This window comes from Octopus sinensis, linkage group LG6 (assembly GCF_006345805.1).
Source record: "Octopus sinensis linkage group LG6, ASM634580v1, whole genome shotgun sequence".
Classification (NCBI taxonomy): Eukaryota; Metazoa; Mollusca; class Cephalopoda; order Octopoda; family Octopodidae; genus Octopus; species Octopus sinensis.
Window position 1 is genome coordinate 93418593 of NC_043002.1, and position 18143 is coordinate 93436735.

Consider the following 18143-nt stretch of genomic DNA (forward strand, 5'->3'; position numbering starts at 1 on the left):
CTTATGTCAGTTGATGGGTCTGAAATACCCATATTGTCATATCACTGTATTATATAATTGCTAGAGAGAATATTAAATTTAGCTGTTTTCATTAAAATTTTGATGAAAATTAGATACTAATGAGTGTATGGGCTCTGAGCAGTTGTAATTTGCTCAAAGAAACATCTGTGTTGTGAGCTAATTAGGTAGCATATATGAGGTTAGTCAACTTGCTAGATATAGTGGCTGATGGAAACAGATAATAGCAGATGTTGGTGGTAATACAATGATTACAGGTTTGTAAGAATCCTGTAATACAAGCTGATTGCAGAACTCATTATAGTAGTTAATGAGAACACTTAATAGTTATTGGTGGGAACATTAAGTGGAAACCTTTCTCACCAACACTTAATAGTGGCAGGAACAAAGGTTATAGTAGTGGTTGGTGGTAGAAACACTTGATAGTGGCTTGTGGGAACACTTTGTAGTAGTTGGTGATAACATTTAATAGTAGTTGGTGATAACATTTAATAGTAGTTGGTGATAACATTTGATAGTAGTTGGTGGGTACATGTCAAATAGCAGTTGGTAGAAGCACATAATGAAAGTTAGTGGGTACAGTTAATGGTAGTTGGTGGGAATGGTAGGTGCAGGGGTGTCTTTGTGGTAAGAAGTTTACTTCCCAACCACATCATGTGGTTGCTTTCCATCCACATCATTCAAGCCTTGTGAATGGATTTGGTAGACAGAAACTGAAAGAAGCCCATTGTATACATATATATATATAAAGTTCAGCAAAAATTTAGATCCAGATGAATATGGTACTTAAGTTAAAGACACCAGAATTTAGTATGGTATTATCCATATAAATCAAATGGGGTGATTATAATCAAAATAAGCAACAAGGACATCCAAAGGTAGTGTAGTACAATCGTTTCATATATATATATATATGTGTGTGTGTGTAGGATCGCGTGTGTATCGTTGGCAATTTTTTTTTCCCCCGTCTTCCCTTCCTTGGATCTTTCCTCTTCCTATGTTTCTGAAGAAGAGCTCCACTTGAAACGTTAAATCCTCCTTTCTTTCCTTTCCTGAGCATCTAATAACACTATACTTGTTCCATGTCCTCACGTTGTTGTGTTTTCTCTTTGTGTTTTCATGTTTGGATTAACTATATATATATATATATATATATATAGGGAAAGTTTACGAAAAAAAACAAAAAAAGAAGACAGGTGGTGTACAAACAAACAGATGTATTAGTATAGTGCTTAGGAATAGAAAAAGTCTTTTATGTTTCGAGCCTATGCTCTTCTACAGAAAGGTGCACAGAAAAAACAAGGAGAGAAAAAAAATGTGTGTAGTGGCTAACGATCTATCATGGCGTCTAACTCTGACAAATATATATATATATATATAATAATAAATATTAGGGAATAAATCCAAATTTACAGGGAAAAAAATCAGATTTAGGATTAAATCCAATTTTATAGTAAAATATTATATAATATTAATTAGAGACAAAACCACTATTTTGCAAAACAAACAAGGAAAGACTTAATCAATACATAAAATTTTAATAAAAAGTAAAAAAACCGCCACTACAATTAATTGTTTCATGTCTTGATCGACAATCTTCAGGTGGATTTCCGATTTTCAAGTCAGTTTCAAATTATGAAGTCATAATTTGAAACTGACTTGAAAATCGGAAATCCACCTGAAGATTGTCGATCAAGACATGAAACAATTGTAGTGGCAGTTTTTTTACTTTTTATTAAAATTTTATGTATTGATTAAGTCTTTCCTTGTTTGTTTTGCAAAATAGTGGTTTTGTCTCTAATTAATATTATATATATATATATATATATAATATATATATATATGTATATATGTATGTATGTATGTATGTATGTATGTATGTATGTGTGTGTCTGTGATTGTCCCCTCCACTACTTGATGGCGAGTGATGGTGTACATCTCCATAACTTAGCTGTTCAGCAAAAAGGCACCAATAAAAAAAAATACCAGGCTTAACTAAAAAGTACTGGGGTCAATTTGTTTGCTCAAAATTCTTCAAGGCAGTTCCCAGCTTGGCTGAAATCTAATGACAGAAGACAAAGGAGTAGTTACTAGGAATTCCTAATAGTAGTTGCTGGGCACACTTAGTAGTGAGTGGTTAGAGAAACATGTAACAATAGTTGATAAAAAGTTTTAATAGTGCTTTTGGCCACGTTTTATGGTGGTGGGAACGTTTAATAGTTGTGGGAATATCTAATTTTGACTGGTGGGAAGACTTTATTGTGTTTGCTGAGAACATATTGTATTTGTGCAGGACTCTTTAATATTGGTTTTAAATTTTGGCGCAAGGGCATACACAGAAGATTTATTGGATCTTTTTGGTTTGAACGGCAGTTTTTTCTAGCGGTGTCATATAAAATTGTCACCCATAATTATGACCCTAGTATCAATCTATTGCATTTCAATCTGTTTTAGGGTTAGGGTTAGGGGTGGGGGGAAGGGTATCTTTTTTTCTTCACAAATGTAAATAAATCCAATCTTAACAGTTTTAGAGGAGTGAGTAAGTCAATTATATTAACTCCGGTGTTCAACTGGTATTTATTTTATCAACTCTGAAAAGATGAAAGGCAAAGTCAACTTTGGTAGCATTTGAACATAGGATGTAAAGACAGACAAAATGCTGCCAAACACTTTGCCCTGTGCACTAATGATTCTGCCAGCTCACCATTTTCAGGACTCTTAACCCTTTCATTACCAACCCGGCTGAAACCGGCTCTGGCTCTGAGTACAAATGTCTTGTTTTCATAAGTTCTGAATTAAAATCTTTCACCAAACCTTAGTCACAATTTATGTTCCTAACACTAGCTGAATGATAACTAAGTTATTTTACTAAATTCTTTGTTATATTTAAAGTAATTGAAAGAAACACAGAGCATCTCAACAGAAATACAGTAACGAAAGGGTTAATATTGGTCTGTAGAACTCAGAGGTGCTGAGAAGTTCCTAGCTTTAAGGGTATTACAAAAGGTCTGCTTGGAGGCCCAGCCTTTTGAGTTTTTTTACAGGGCTTAGCTTAGAAAAATTGAAGAATCACTGCAATAAGTGTGTGAATATGTTGAATAAAATCCTAATTAACTGATCCTCCTGTATTTTCTTTTACCCAAAGCCAGGAACTTTTCAGCACCTCGTCATATATTCTTTCATGTAGTAACTCAGAGGAGGCGTGTACTGTGGTCACTTTGAACTTGTATGTGACTTGCTGTCTAGGTTGATGTTGTTGTTCTTGAGCCTGCTGTCAACTCTGATAAAGCAGATGCGATGCAGTAATATTTTATTGTCTTCCTTTTAGATTAATTTTATTATATCTTTTATTATTTTATTACTCTTTTACTTGTTTCAGTCATTTGACTGTGGCCATGCTGGAGCACCACCTTTAGTCAAGTAAATCGACCCCAGGACTTATTCTTTGTAAGCCTAGTACTTATTCTATCGGTCTCTTTTGCTGAACCGCTAAGTTATGGGGACAAACACAGACACACAAACATACACACACATACATATACATATACATATATATATAAATATATATATATATATATATATATATTATATATATATATATACACAACGGGCGGGCTTCTTTCAGTTTCTGTCTACCAAATCCACTCACAAAGCTTTGGTCGGCCCGAGGCTATAGTGGAAGACACTTGCCCAAGGTGCCATGCAGTGGGACTGAACCCGGAACCATGTGGTTGGTAAGCAAGCTACTTACCACACAGCCATTATTTTTTTTTATTTTGTTAGAAGAGGAAAGGACTTTCTATGATTCACTTCAGTGTCTGCAAGTCTTGTAAGTGGTAGCAGTGGAGAAAAGATAGAAGTATTACTTAGACCACTGCCTTGACCAGAGTGCTTACAAGAGAGTAGAGTCTGCTAAATATATCCATGGAGCAAGTTGTGTTGTTAAACTGGGTGACAGATTAACCCTTTAGTATTCAGGTTTTTCTGTCAAATATATTGCTTATTTATTCACATTGTTTTGAATTAACCATTTACTATGGTGTAAATTTGAGACTTTGATGATGTGATTGGTTTAGTTTTAGAATGACATGGTAGGGTAGGTGTGAACAGCCTGATCTAGTTAGATTGAACATAAAATAGGTAGAATAGTTTAGTTGGATATGGTTGGCTTGAATGCTAAAGGGTTACGTTAAATCAAGCAAGAACAGGAATATTTCTGCCAACAGCTTCCACACAGTTTCTATCTACTAAATTGTACTTACAAGGTTTTTATTCAACCAAAGGTTATGGAAGAAGACAGTCATCTGAAGTGTCTTTCAGTAGGATTGAACTCAAAGCCTTGTTGCTGCAAAGCGAATTTCTTAACTTGCAGCAATATCAGCAGTGCTGCTAATGCATCTCCTCATTACCAATAACTGCATAATGGAACAGACTAGACTGGAATGTTGCATATCAGATGATTGGAATTCTTCCAAAACTTAATGATTGATTATAGATTAGCAAACAATTCCTTCACAACAATTATAATTTTACTGTTTATTATGTAAAGAAAAACCCCGAAAGAATATTTTGATTTAAAAAAAATTATTTCATAAATGAAAACGTTTATAGAATCTTTGGAAGTGCATGCATTGCTGTGTGACTGAGAAGACTGGGAGAATTGATTTTGATCTCACTGTGTGGTACCTTGGATGAGTGTCTTCTGTCATAGTGCCAAGCTGTCAAAATTTTGTTAATGGAAAAGGTGCACATGTGGCTGTCCATCCCCTCCTCACCGTGGTGGGGGCGCTGGCAATGGGTAGTGTCAGAGCTATGCCGTCGGGAACTTCGGTTCCTGGTAGGGCCACCCAAGGCGGATTGGTCTGACACCGAGTGGTATTAGGGCCACATCCCGGCAGACGGGGCTCTGGGGAAAATCCTTGGAGTGTCTGTTTCGGCAACCGGTGGCTCCTCGGTCATTCTGTCCCTGTGTCTGTGGACAATCTGCGGCAAACATTATGTCTCTACATGCAGGATTGTTGGGGACCGCTTGTGAAATCCACATATTCCCACGAAACTTCTTCCAACTTCTTAGAGATGCCTCGAGGGTGCTAGAAGAAGCCGACTCAACCCGTCCAGGGTGAATGTCGCCACAAGTACAAGTAAGTACATGTGGCTGTGTGATAAGAAGTTTGCTTCCCAACTATGTTTCCAGGTTCAGTCCCACTGTGTGGCAACTTGGGCAAGTGTCTTCTACAATAGTTCTGGGCTGACAAAAGCCTTGTGAGTGTATTTGGTTGATGGAAACAGAACGAAGCTGTATTATCTCTTATTATAAAAGGCAGATTTTATCTGCCTCCCTTTGGGAGTTATACAAATCTACAATATAGGATTTCTTCAATTACAATTTACCTAGCATTTTTAAGAGTACAATGCATCGCGTCATGCCAGGTCCAGTTTTCAAAATTTAAACTCCAATTAAGCAAAATTTACAGAAAACTCACATTCTGGTGTGTGTGTCAAATGCTTTTCTTAGTCTGGTTTACACCACACGCAAACGCACACACACAGTGGGCAATGAATAAAATGAAACTAATTCACTTCCTGTAGTGAGTGATTCTTTCACTCTGCCTCCCACTTCCTCTTTCCACACATAGACACGCAAATATATAAATAAAATTGTAAGCTAACGTGCGTGTGTGTCAGTGTGTGTGTGTGTGCGCGTGTGTGTGTGTGTGAGGGTGCGTGTGTGTGTGTGTGTGTGTGTGTGTGCGTGTGCGTGAGTGTGTGACAGGAAAGTTTTTTACGATGAATATAAGACCTATATCCAAGTAGCAGAAAGATAAGACAGTAAGGTGTGATTTGAGGGAGATTTGGCTGCTATTTCTACCATGTCTAGCTGCCATGTAGGGGTCTCCCTCATAGGCTCATACATATATACATAGATAAGACAGTAAGGTGTGATTTGGGGGAAATTTGGCTGCTATTTCTACCAGGTCTAGCTACCATGTAGAGGTCCCCCTCATTGGCTCATATATATATACATACATAAGACAGTAAGGTGTGATTTGAGGGAGATTTGGCTGCTGTTTCTACCAGGTCTGTTAGGCCTTCTCATGTAAACTCAAGCTTTCTCATGCCTTGAACATAAGACCAAAGCAGAGAATGTATTCTTTTATTCTTCTGCTTTTTCCAGCCATTGGTCTGTGGCCATGCTGGGACAATGCCTTGAAGAATTGTAGTTTAATGAATCAACTCCAGTTTTATTTTTGTAAGCATTGTACTTATTCTATCTGTTTCCTTTGTCAAACCACTAGGTGACAGGGATGTAAACAAACCAACATTCGTTGTCAAGCAGTGGTGGAGGACAATCACAAGCACAGACACGCACACACACACACATACATGCATATACATATACACACATACATACATACATACATATATATATATGTGTGTATATATATATTGCAGCGTGGAAGGTGTTTGTAAGCCATTTAAGAAACACACAAAAACCGTTACATTCACTTCAACATTTAAATTTAATTTGCCAAAATATTTTCCTCGCTTTGAGACCGCGACCTGTTCACTGACAAAAATATCGTGCTAACAGGTCGCGGTCTCAAAGCGACGAAAATATTTTGACAAATTAAATTTAAATGTTGAAGTGAATCTAACGGTTTTTGTGTGTTTCTTAAATGGCTTATAAACACCTTCAACGCTGCAACTGTTTTCGTTCCAGCACACGATCTCAGATCAAGTCACTTGCTATGCAAGTACATCTCTGTAACTATATATATTTATATATATATATATATGTATATTGGTAAAAACAGTAAGATAACAAAAGAAAGAAAGAGACCTCAATATTATGTAAATAGAGGAAATCTTTATATATAAAAGTGAGGTTGTGTGTCTGTCTCCTACGATTTAGATTCCTAACTACTCCCACATTTTGCGGTGCAGTTTAACCAAAACCGGGTATCTTATAGTCGTGATTCATATCGAGACCGTCTGGGTATTAGTGTGCGTCTACGATGAGTCTACGATTTAAAAAAAAATTTACCATCAATTTTTCCCATTGTTAATCCATTTTTGACATATATAAGGGAAGTAACTCTCTAAAATTTATTATTAAATCTCAGAACGTAAAAAGCTACAGTAACACCCCTCCCCCTTTGTGGTTAGCCATATTGAGATGGCTATTATACTTTACATCTCTAAAAATGCTTATATAATTATTTCCCTTACAAACCCGAGCAACGCCGGGCGATACTGCTAGTCTTTATATATAAAAGTGAAGTTGTGTGTCTGTCTCCTACGATTTAGATTCTTAACTACTCCCACATTTTGCGGTGCAGTTTAACCAAAACCGGGTATCTTATAGTCTCGATTCATATCGAGCCCTTCTGGGTATTAGCACGCGTCTACAAAAATCTTTTCCCATTTTTAATGCATTTTTTGCTATTATATAAGGAAGTAACTCTCTAAAAATGTATTATTAAATCTCAGAACATAAAAAGCTACAGTAACACCCCCCTTTGTGGTTTGCCATATTGAGCTGGCTATTATACTTTACATCTCTAAAAATGCTTATATAGTTATTTCCCTTACAAACCCGAGCAACGCTGGGCGATACTGCTAGTTAAATATAGATAATCATCTGTCAAAAGACCATGAGTGTGTGTGCGTGTGTGTGTCTGTGTGCGTGTGTCTGTTCCCCACTTCTACTTGACAATTGGTGTTGGTTTGTTTATGTAACTGTCACTTAGCAGTTCGACAAAAGAGACTGATAGAATAAGTACTGTGGCTAAAAAAAAGCCCTTCAAGACTGTGCCCCAGTATGGCTGCAGTCTAATGACTGAAACAGATAAAAGATATGGATAATCTGTGTGAAAGTCCATTAGACAGACTGTTCCCATTATTAACACTACCATGTTAAGTCTCTTTATTCTGTTTCAAACATTCAAATCCCTGGCCTGAGTATGACTTCTTTTCCTCCCTTCAGGCAAAGAGGCTCTTAAAAGTTTCACAAGTCCTGCCCTCCCTCCTCTAGCTAAACTGTAGAAAACATATTGGTGTGTGTGTGTGCACAGTTCTCTATCATTTGCCAATGAAGATTCAATTTTTCAATGAATTGAATTAACTGCTCTTGAATTAATGTGTAAGTGGCTGAATATTTCAAAGATACTTGTGCCCTTAATGTAATTCTCTAGCATAATCAACATAGCACAGCTTTGAATTACAAGTAGAGTCCATCTGTTGTTACTTCAGGGGGGGATTTCTTTTTATCAAGCTCTGAACCGTATTTTGTTTTTTAACACTATTTATTTATTAAGGGATCTTTCCCAGATGAAAATCACAGCCTCTGGCTTTTCAACTAGACATGTTATGTCATATTTGTAAAATTTTTACTATAGAGCTGCTTCATTGCCTAATTTGAATTTTATTCTAATAATATTTGAGCGAGGTCATTGCCAGTACTGCCTGACTGGCCTCCGTGCCAGTGGCACGTAAAAAGCACCCACTACACTCTCGGAGTGGTTGGCATTAGGAAGGGCATCCAGCTGTAGAAACTCAGCCAAATCAAGATAGGAGCCTGGTGCAGTCTTCTGGTTCGCCAGCCCTCAGTCAAAATTGTCCAACCCATGCTAGCATGGAAAGCGGACGTAAGTACTGGGAGTTTGCTTTAATTGACCAGTCTAACCAAAGTGTCAGGCCTTGTTCCTATGTAAAAAAAAAGAAACTATTACTATCATTATTAAGCTGGCAGAATTATTAGTCTGTTGGACAAAATACTTACAAGTATTTCTTCCGGCTCTTTACGTTCTGAGTGCAAATGCTGTTGAGGTCAACCTTGCCTTTTAAAATCCTTTCAGGGTTGATAAAAATCAGTATCAGTGGAACACTGGAGTTGATGCAACCAACTAGATCCCTCCTCTAAACTGTCAGGCCTTGTGCCTATAAAAGAAAGGATTATTATTATTATTATGGTGGTAAGCTGACAGAATCATTAGTACATTGGGCAAAATACTTAATAGCATTTCTTCCTGTTCTTTATATTCTGGGTTCAAATACTTCTGAGGTCGACTTTGCCTTTTATCCCTTAAAGGTCGATAAAATAATGTACTAGTCAAGTACTGGGGTTTATGTAATTGATTTACAGTTCCCTTAAAATTTCTGGCCTTGTGCCAAAATTTGAAACTATTATTATCATTATTATTATAAAGGCAGCGAGCTGGCAGAATCGTTAGCATGCTGGATGAAATACTTCGTGGTATTTCACCCATCACTATGTTCTGAGTTCAAATTCCACCAAGGTTGACTTTGTGTTTCATCCTTTTGGAGTCGATGAAATAAGTACCAGTTATGCACTGGGGTTGATGTAATCGCCTAGCTCCCTTCTCCAAAATTTCAGGCCTTGTGCCTATAGTAGAAAGGATCATTATTATTATTAAGACAGCAAGCATGCCTTTCATACTTTTAGGGTCAATAAAATAAATACGAGAGCTGGGGTCGATGTAATTGACTTAATCCCTCTCTTGAAATTGCTGGCCTTGTGTTAAAATTTGAAACCAATAAAATAAAGTGCTGAGCTAGCAGAATCAATAGCATGCTGGGCAAAATACTGAGCGGCCTTTCATCCGTTTGCATGTTCCGAGGTCGATTTTTGCCTTTCATCCTTTCAGGGTTACGCACTGGCATCAATGTAATCAACTTACTCACCCCTGCAAATTTCAGGTCTTGTGCCTATAATAGAAAGGATTATTAGTATTAAGGTGGTGAGCTGGCAGAACCATCAGCCTGCTGGACAAAATGCTTAGTGGTATTTCATCCAGGCGGCGAGCTGGCAGAAATGTTAGCATGCCAGGCGAAATGCTTAGCGGTATTTCGTCTGCGTTACGTTGTGAGTTCAAATTCCGCCGAGGTCGACTTTACCTTTCATCCTTTCGGGGTCGATAAATTAAGTACCAGTTACGCACTGGGGTCGATGTAATCGACTTAATACCTATGTCTGTCCTTGTTTGTCCCCTCTGTGTTTAGCCCCTTGTGGGTAATAAAGAAATAGGTATTTCATCCATTTTTACATTCTGTGCTACAATTTTGCTGAGGTCAGTGTTGCCTTGTATCCTTTTGGTGTCAATAAAATAAGCACCAGACAAGCACTGGGGTTGATGTAATCGGCACCCACCCCTCAAATTTTTTGGCTTTGTACCAAAATGAGACAGGATTAGTATTATTAGGAAAGCAGTGATCTGGTAGAATTATTAGTGTGTCAGAAAAATGTCTGGTGACATTTGTTCTGACACTTTGTGTTTGTAGTTCAATTCCTGGCAAGATCAACTTCACCTTCCATCCTTCCTGAGTTGATAAAATAAAGTTTCAGTCATGCGCTGGGGTTGATTTAATTAACTAACCCTTCCCCCCTAAACAAATTAAGGTCTATTAAAAGACAATTATTCTGGCTGTTAATGTTATGAGTTCAAATCTCACTGAAGCCAATTTTGCTTTTTATTCCTCTGGCATCTATAAAATAAAGTCTCAGTCATGTACTGGAGTTGATGGTATCTACTAATCCTTTCCCTCAAATTGTTGGCCTTCTTCCTGAATTAGAACCCATTATTATTATGAAAAAAAAAAAAAAAAGAGAAAGGTAGCGAGCCGTGTGAAATGCGTAGCCGTATTTCGTCTGCCGTTACGTTCTGAGTTCAAATTCCGCCGAGGACGACTTTGCCTTTCATCCTTTCGGGGTCGATAAATTAAGTACCAGTTACGCACTGGGGTCGATATAATCGACTTAATCCGTTTGTCTGTCCTTGTTTGTCCCCTCTGTGTTTAGCCCCCTGTGGGCAATAAAGAAATAAGAATTGTTAGCATGCCAGACAAAATGTTTAGTGACATTTTGTCCATCTTTATGTTCTGAGTTCAAGTAAGTACCAAGCTTAAAAAAAAAAAAAAAAAGTATTGGGATCAATTTGTTTGACTAAAGGAAATAATAAAAGAACCCTTCAAGGTTATGCTCCATGGTTGTTGCAGTCCAATGACTGACAAATAAATAGAACATAAAAAATATGGGCTCTTTTTGGTTTGAACGACAGTTTTTTCTAGCGGTGTCATATAAAATTGTCAACCATAATTATGACCCTAGTATCGATCTATTGCATTTCAATCTGTTTCAGGGTTAGGGGTGGGGGGAAGGGTATCTTTTTTTCATCACAAATGTAAATAAACCCAATCTGTTTCTTAAACGAGGGACATATTCATACAGCACAGAATGTTTTTTTTACCTCAATAGATGTCACTGATTGGTTGAAATTGCAGAAATTGAAGAAAAAAAACCAACAAATATCTTACAAACTATAGAATTTTCTCAATAAAGCCAAGAGAAAAGATGTTTTATAAACACATTCTATCAGTATACGAAGTTTAAAATTTTTTAGTTATCTAGAAATTATTTTTAAAAACTGCCGTTCAAACCGAAAAGATCCCATATCTGTGCTAGTGTGCATCTCTGAACAGAGTTTGGGGGGCCAATGAAGTTATTACTTTTACTTTATTAAGCATGCACTTTGTTTGTCCAGACTGAGGAGAAGGTATAGTCTACTTAGAATGGTGTCGTAGTAAATGTAGAAGTACCTGGGTATTTGGGAGTGATTGAGCATACAATAGAAGTGACTGTGTGATTTAAATTGGCTGCAGAAAGAAACCCTGTCCCTTGCATGTCAATGTGATTTTTTCATTTTCAGCATTTTTGTTTTATTGTGAAGATTGGCCTGTGTTGATGCAGAATAGGGTATTTTGTGATATTGTATTGTTTAGTCTAGGCCAACCTTGATTTAAAATATTTTAATATCTATAATATACCAATATTGATGTAGTTGTGCTGTGTGGAGTAGCTGTGTGGTAAGGCGCAGGAGTGGCTGTGTGGTAAGTAGCTTGCTTATGAACTACATGGTTCCGGGTTCAGTCCCACTGCGTGGCATCTTGGGCAAATGTCTTCTACTATAGCCTCGGGCCGACCAAAGCCTTGTGAGTGGATTTGGTAGACGGAAACTGAAAGAAGCCTGTCGTATGTATGTGTATATATATACGTATGTTTGTGTGTCTGTGTTTGTCCCCCTAGCATTGCTTGACAACCGATGCTGGTGTGTTTATGTCCCCGTTACTTAGCGGTTCGGCAAAAAGAGACCGATAGAATAAGTACTGGGCTTACAAAGAATAAGTCCCGGGGTCGATTTGCTTGACTAAAGGTGGTGCTCCAGCATGGCCGCAGTCAAATGACTGAAACAAGTAAAAGTAAAAAGTAAGTAAAAGTTGATTTTCTCTATTCTTTTTTTTTTATAGAAATTAATCTTTAGTCTAATGAAGAATAATCATTATTGTTGCTGTTGTTGTTGATTCTATTGCTATTCTAATTCTTTTGATCTTTTTCAGAATATATAGACCAGATTTCAATTCAAAGGAAAAATTATGGTTTAGGAAATAAGAGCAGATTTTTTTAGATAGAACAATGGAACTTTTTGACAAACTTCAGACTGAATGGAAGGAAAAGTTTCCTGATGATGTTCTGCCTGAAATTATTCCAAAAGATAAAAAGATCTGTACATCTGTGTTACTGGATGTCATCAGTAAGTCTGAGGAAGAAATGCAAGATTTGGAGAAAAGAATTAAGCAACTGAAATTATTACAGGAGTTCTTAAAAGCGTTTGTGGAAAGAATTCAAGAGACTTCTGAGCAAGATGAAAATAAGTTTGATAATTCCAGTTCTATTGCGAATGAAATCAGGAAACTAGCCACTGAGACTGTTGCTATTTCAAAACATATTTATGCAGACGATTTTTATCGGGAGACCGAACCTTCAGATGCTGCGCCTGACTGCAAATATGATCCTGACTCAACCAAAAATCGTCCCTATAGTGTCGATTATCACCTTACCAGGCGAACCATGCTCGGAACTGAAAGTGAAAACAAAGAACTAGATGCAAGTCTGAATCAAGAAAATGATGTGTCTGATAAAAAGCCGGTAACATCACCACTTACCCACAGTTTTTCTACGCCTCTTCCTAAGAAAAACCTAATACGGAAGCCGCCAGTCAAACAGCCAGTTAAATTGCCCAGGAATCGCCCCCGTGTAGCGAGCGTGTCGCCTGGGATCGAAGATGAAAATACTGACAGTTTTAATAGTCACACAAGCTCTCTCACAAACGAGAATAAATTGTCATCAAGTTTTAAATCCACCAAAAGACCTAAACCGCCTAGTCTACCCCCCAAACCTAAAAAGTCTTTATCTATGAAGGACTCTGGTTTAAGTGTTGCGCTTAAGAGTAACAATAGCTGCAACAGTAGCACCCCTAGTTGCAGTAGCAGCAGCTGCAACAGTAACATCAGCAGCACTAATCAGAGTAATGCTTGTTCTATAGAGGAAAACATTGATAATGCCACTGGTCAGTCGAGTGCTGCTATAAACAGTGTTAATTCATCAACATCACCAGTTGGCGGTGACAGTAATACACTGAGTAAAAGATTAACGACAAACAATCAGGTCAATTCAGTAGGTCAACAACAGCCTTTATCAGCGGGACTAAATACAAAAACGAGTTTACTATCAAGCCAAGCAAACACAGCTCGCAACTGTAGCTGTCAAGGTAGTAGTAGTTTCACTAGCAACGGGGAAGAGATCATAGCAGCGGAATATCGATCCCATTCATCTCGTGCTTCACTTAGCGGATCCGATCCAACTAAAGACTTGTTGAAGCCTTTCGTTGATAAAGACGAAGAGAAACCCCAATTTTCTGAGAAAGAACAGGAAGGTGACGATCATTTCGAAAAATCCGAGACACACGAAAGTCAGTGTAAACAAGCGTGTGTTGCTGATACTGAGCAGACGTCTTTATTGAGTGAAGTAGCGAACGAAGTAGAAGTAGAAGCCGAGTCGCCTGAGAACAACCCAGTCGTTGGTGTAGCGGGAAGAGAGTCTGGTGATCTTGAGATCGAAGTTGAGTGTGATAAAAGCGAGGCTGAAATCGGCAGCAACCAGAACGACCACCAGAATGGTCACGAAGAAAATAAAATAGTCACGGAAACCAGTAATATCAACAGCAGCAACATGTTGGGTTCTAAGAAGCACAAAGAGATCCACATTGTCAGCTATCGGAAATTAGATGGGGACTTCATCGAGACTCCTTTGCACAGCAGTGCGACTTTAGTCAAGCCTGAAAGGCGATCACAAGTGAGTGATGATGTTATGACACGGTCAACAGGTGCTATTGAGGATTCTAGACTATGGTCTTCAGATAAGGGTTTTGATCGGAAGCGTATTTCTTCACCGTTTGATTTCCGATTCAATAAATTCGATGACAAATCGAAGAGCCACGAAACCAACGTTTCTCTTACCGAGAAACCTGAGGAAATTAACTTTTTGAATAGCAGATCACATGGGTTAGCGAATGGTAAGCAGATCGAAGGTTCTGTTCCGAAAGGTAAGCTAATTTAAATGTAACCTCTATCATTACACAATTTTTTTCCATTGACAATGTTTTCAAATCTTTATCTTATATGACACCTCCTATATTTAACCTAAAGTTCGAATAATAGGAATATAAAGTAAAAAAAAAACAAACAAAAAACTCTGGATTTTTTTCTTTTGCTTCAAAATCTTAATTAAAATATATATTTTTCTTTCTAATCTTAGGAAATAAGAATGAAAGAAAAAAGCAAACAATAACAAATAATTTATTTCTTATATCGTTTATTTTATCTTAGGAACATTTCTTATTAAATGTTAACAAAAATGAACTTATCCACCTATTTTCTTAACATTATCGATCGCGCGCGTATGTGTGGGTGGTGAAAACACGCACTCATAAATGCATACATAAGCACGTACATACATACATAATACCTCTATACATACCTTCATACATACATACATACATACCTACATACACACATCGTATAGAAAACATGCATACGCATAGGAAAACATACACACACTATAGATATACATACATGAAAATAGGAATCGTTATCATTTATTATTTATTGTTTGTGCGTGTCTGTCTATATACGTCGAGCTGTTGTCTCTCGAATTCTACCCGCATATTAGGGCGTACCCGTTTATAAGAATCTTCCTCAACGTCGATTCTACATTTGTCAAACCCATAGCCGTTTTATATACCCCGTACTAAATGTATGGAGAATCAAGAAATTTAGCCGCTTTTTTACTGACGCCTATGTCTTCCCATTATGTGTCTCTGCTATCTTATTATCTTAACTGAATAACTTAATTACGACATTATTGTAGCTTTTTTTATTATTGTCGTTGTTATGTTGATGATAATGATATATATTTTATAATTAGTCATTTATTCGTGTGTCCGTGTGTGCGTATGTTTTCTGGCGTAGTTGCTGTTACTAAAAACCCTTGTCTCCATAAGTCAGCTCCTGATCGTACACACCTATAATCAAAGACATTCCACCAGTGACCCTCCCCATTGTTTTATTTATTATCTTTTTTTTCCTCCAGGGGAACGGGTAACAATATATTATTACCAGTGTATTCTTTTTTAAAATTTTATTTTAAAACGGCAGGATGATATTTGAGGGAAATTTAGCTGCTATTCGTTGCAAACCGAGCTACTACATAGGGGTTCACTCGTTTCATCTTTATTCTGTATTAGCATATTGCTGTGTGTGTGTGTGTGAGAGAGAGAGAGAGAGGTATGTAATATTTGCACACATAATATAATATATTTATTCTATACATACATACATATATATATAATATATATTATATACATACATATATATATATCATACACATTTATGTATATAATATATATTATATACATACATATATATATCATACACATTTATGTATATACATAATGTATATATATATATATTACATGCATGTAATATATATATATGTACACATGTATAATGATGATGTATACATGTTGTGTATATAACATATATATATATTCTTTTGTTCTTTATACATCATTTATTTATACATATGTACACACAGTGTGTGTGTGTGTGTATGTGTGTGTATATATATGTTTATTTATACATGTTATATATATTGAATATATATATATATTATATACATGTAATTTGTAATTTATATATACATATACATATCAAGGTCGGTGCCCCAGCATGGCCTCAGCCGGATGGCTGAAACAAGTAAAAGAGTAGAGTATATGTATACATATATATGTATATATATAATATATATATAGGTCATACATATATATGTATATCATATACATATGTATTATACATACATACATTATATATATATATATATAGATATATATATATATATATATAATATACATATGTATTATATATATATATATATATATATATATATATATATATAATATACATATGTATATATATATATATATATATAGATATATATATATATATAATATATATATATATATATATATAATATTATATATATATATATATAATATACATATGTATTATATATATATATATATATATATATATATATATATAATATACATATGTATATATATTATATATATATATATATATATATATATATATATATAATATACATTGTATTATATATATATAATATATATATATATATATATAATATACATATGTATTATAAGTATATATATATATATAATATACATATGTATTATAAATATATATTATATACATATGATATAATGTATATATATTACATAAAATGAATTATTTTATTTCACATGGCCTTTCATTTTTTGGTGCTTTGTCTTTATTAGTATTGGGTTTATAAGGAGGAGAATTTGCAAACCTGTTGATGCTATTCCTTATGAACAGAGACACTGTGACATAAATGCTTTAATCATATCCCTAGTTCATCTATTTGACTACACACGTATCCAACCCCACACATGTACAATCATATATATATATATTCTGACATATATGAAAATACAAATAAATGCCTGCTTACATATAAACCCTCAACTCATATATTGATACGTATTAACATACCAACATAAACATGTACATATTTCCATACACATATCTGTACATGCTCACACACACACACACAAACTATATATATATATGTGTGTGTGTGTGTGTGTATACATATATGTCTACATATTTATATATCTGTGTATGTATATGTATATTGACAACTGGTTTGAGTTCATATTTTTGTTGCTAACCTGTGCTTAATGAGTTTGTAAATGTTTGGATGTTTGAATGTGATGTGGGCGCAAGTTTTTTTTTAAAAGATTGAGATTTTATGTTTTAAGAAGTAATGCAATTACTCAGAGTTTTCGTAACATGTATTTGCCAGCTATTTATTCCTGCTGAGAAAACGAATTTAAATGATTTGCCCAAAGACAGCGATTGCGCTAAAACTCAAACTGATGACTCATTCAAGTGCTGTTTGTTCAATAATATAATAAATAAAGCAGTCATGAACATTATAGGCCCTTGTGCTTTTATTAGTAGTTATTACGTAGACATGTTTGGATATATATATATATATATATATATATATATATATATATATATATATATATATATATATATATGTGTGTGTAGTTAGATAAATGGATGGATAGATATATAGATGACATGCCTAATTGCTCATACACAAAAGTATATGAAGAGGATTGCAGATGTATCTGTTGCATCTAAAATAATTTAACTCTAGGTAAACAATCAAAAACGTACAACTGCTACTGCGTCCAAACTATGTTAAGATCTGAAGAATATATCAGATCTGTTGGCATTAATTTGTTAAGTGTAAAAGACTTTATGTAATTTGGCAAAACATCACTGAAAAATGGGCAGATTGATAGTGAAAACTACAAGAGAGAATGGCAGAGGCATGCACAGCATTTGAATTACTGCTTTAATGGCTATGAAATAATCCAAATGTCTCTATGAGAATCGAGTGTAAGATCTAGAGAGCAGTTGTTTTGACCATTCTTTTGTATTGTGCTGGAAACTGTATAGGGTACAAAGAATGAAGGTACTTCCCAAGTCATATAGACTCATAAGGCTGGTCTCCCTCTTTCTGGACACATATTCCCCACAGGATGAGATGCTGCTCTGTTGCAGGATTACTTATTTTTATCAACTTAGTGGACTGA

At 35.6% G+C, this 18143-nt stretch overlaps 1 protein-coding gene across 6 annotated transcripts in view; it reads left to right on the forward strand.

Annotated features, from left to right (window-relative positions):
• Positions 1-18143, forward strand: part of LOC115213490 (active breakpoint cluster region-related protein) — a 236511-nt gene that overhangs the window by 90695 nt on the left and 127673 nt on the right. For all 6 annotated transcript variants that reach the window (XM_036504165.1, XM_029782487.2, XM_029782485.2 and 3 more), the window contains exon 3: positions 12433-14477. In XM_036504165.1, coding sequence (XP_036360058.1) covers positions 12509-14477 — 1969 coding nt within the window. In that variant the 5' untranslated portion in view covers positions 12433-12508. The remainder of the gene's footprint in view (positions 1-12432; positions 14478-18143) is intronic.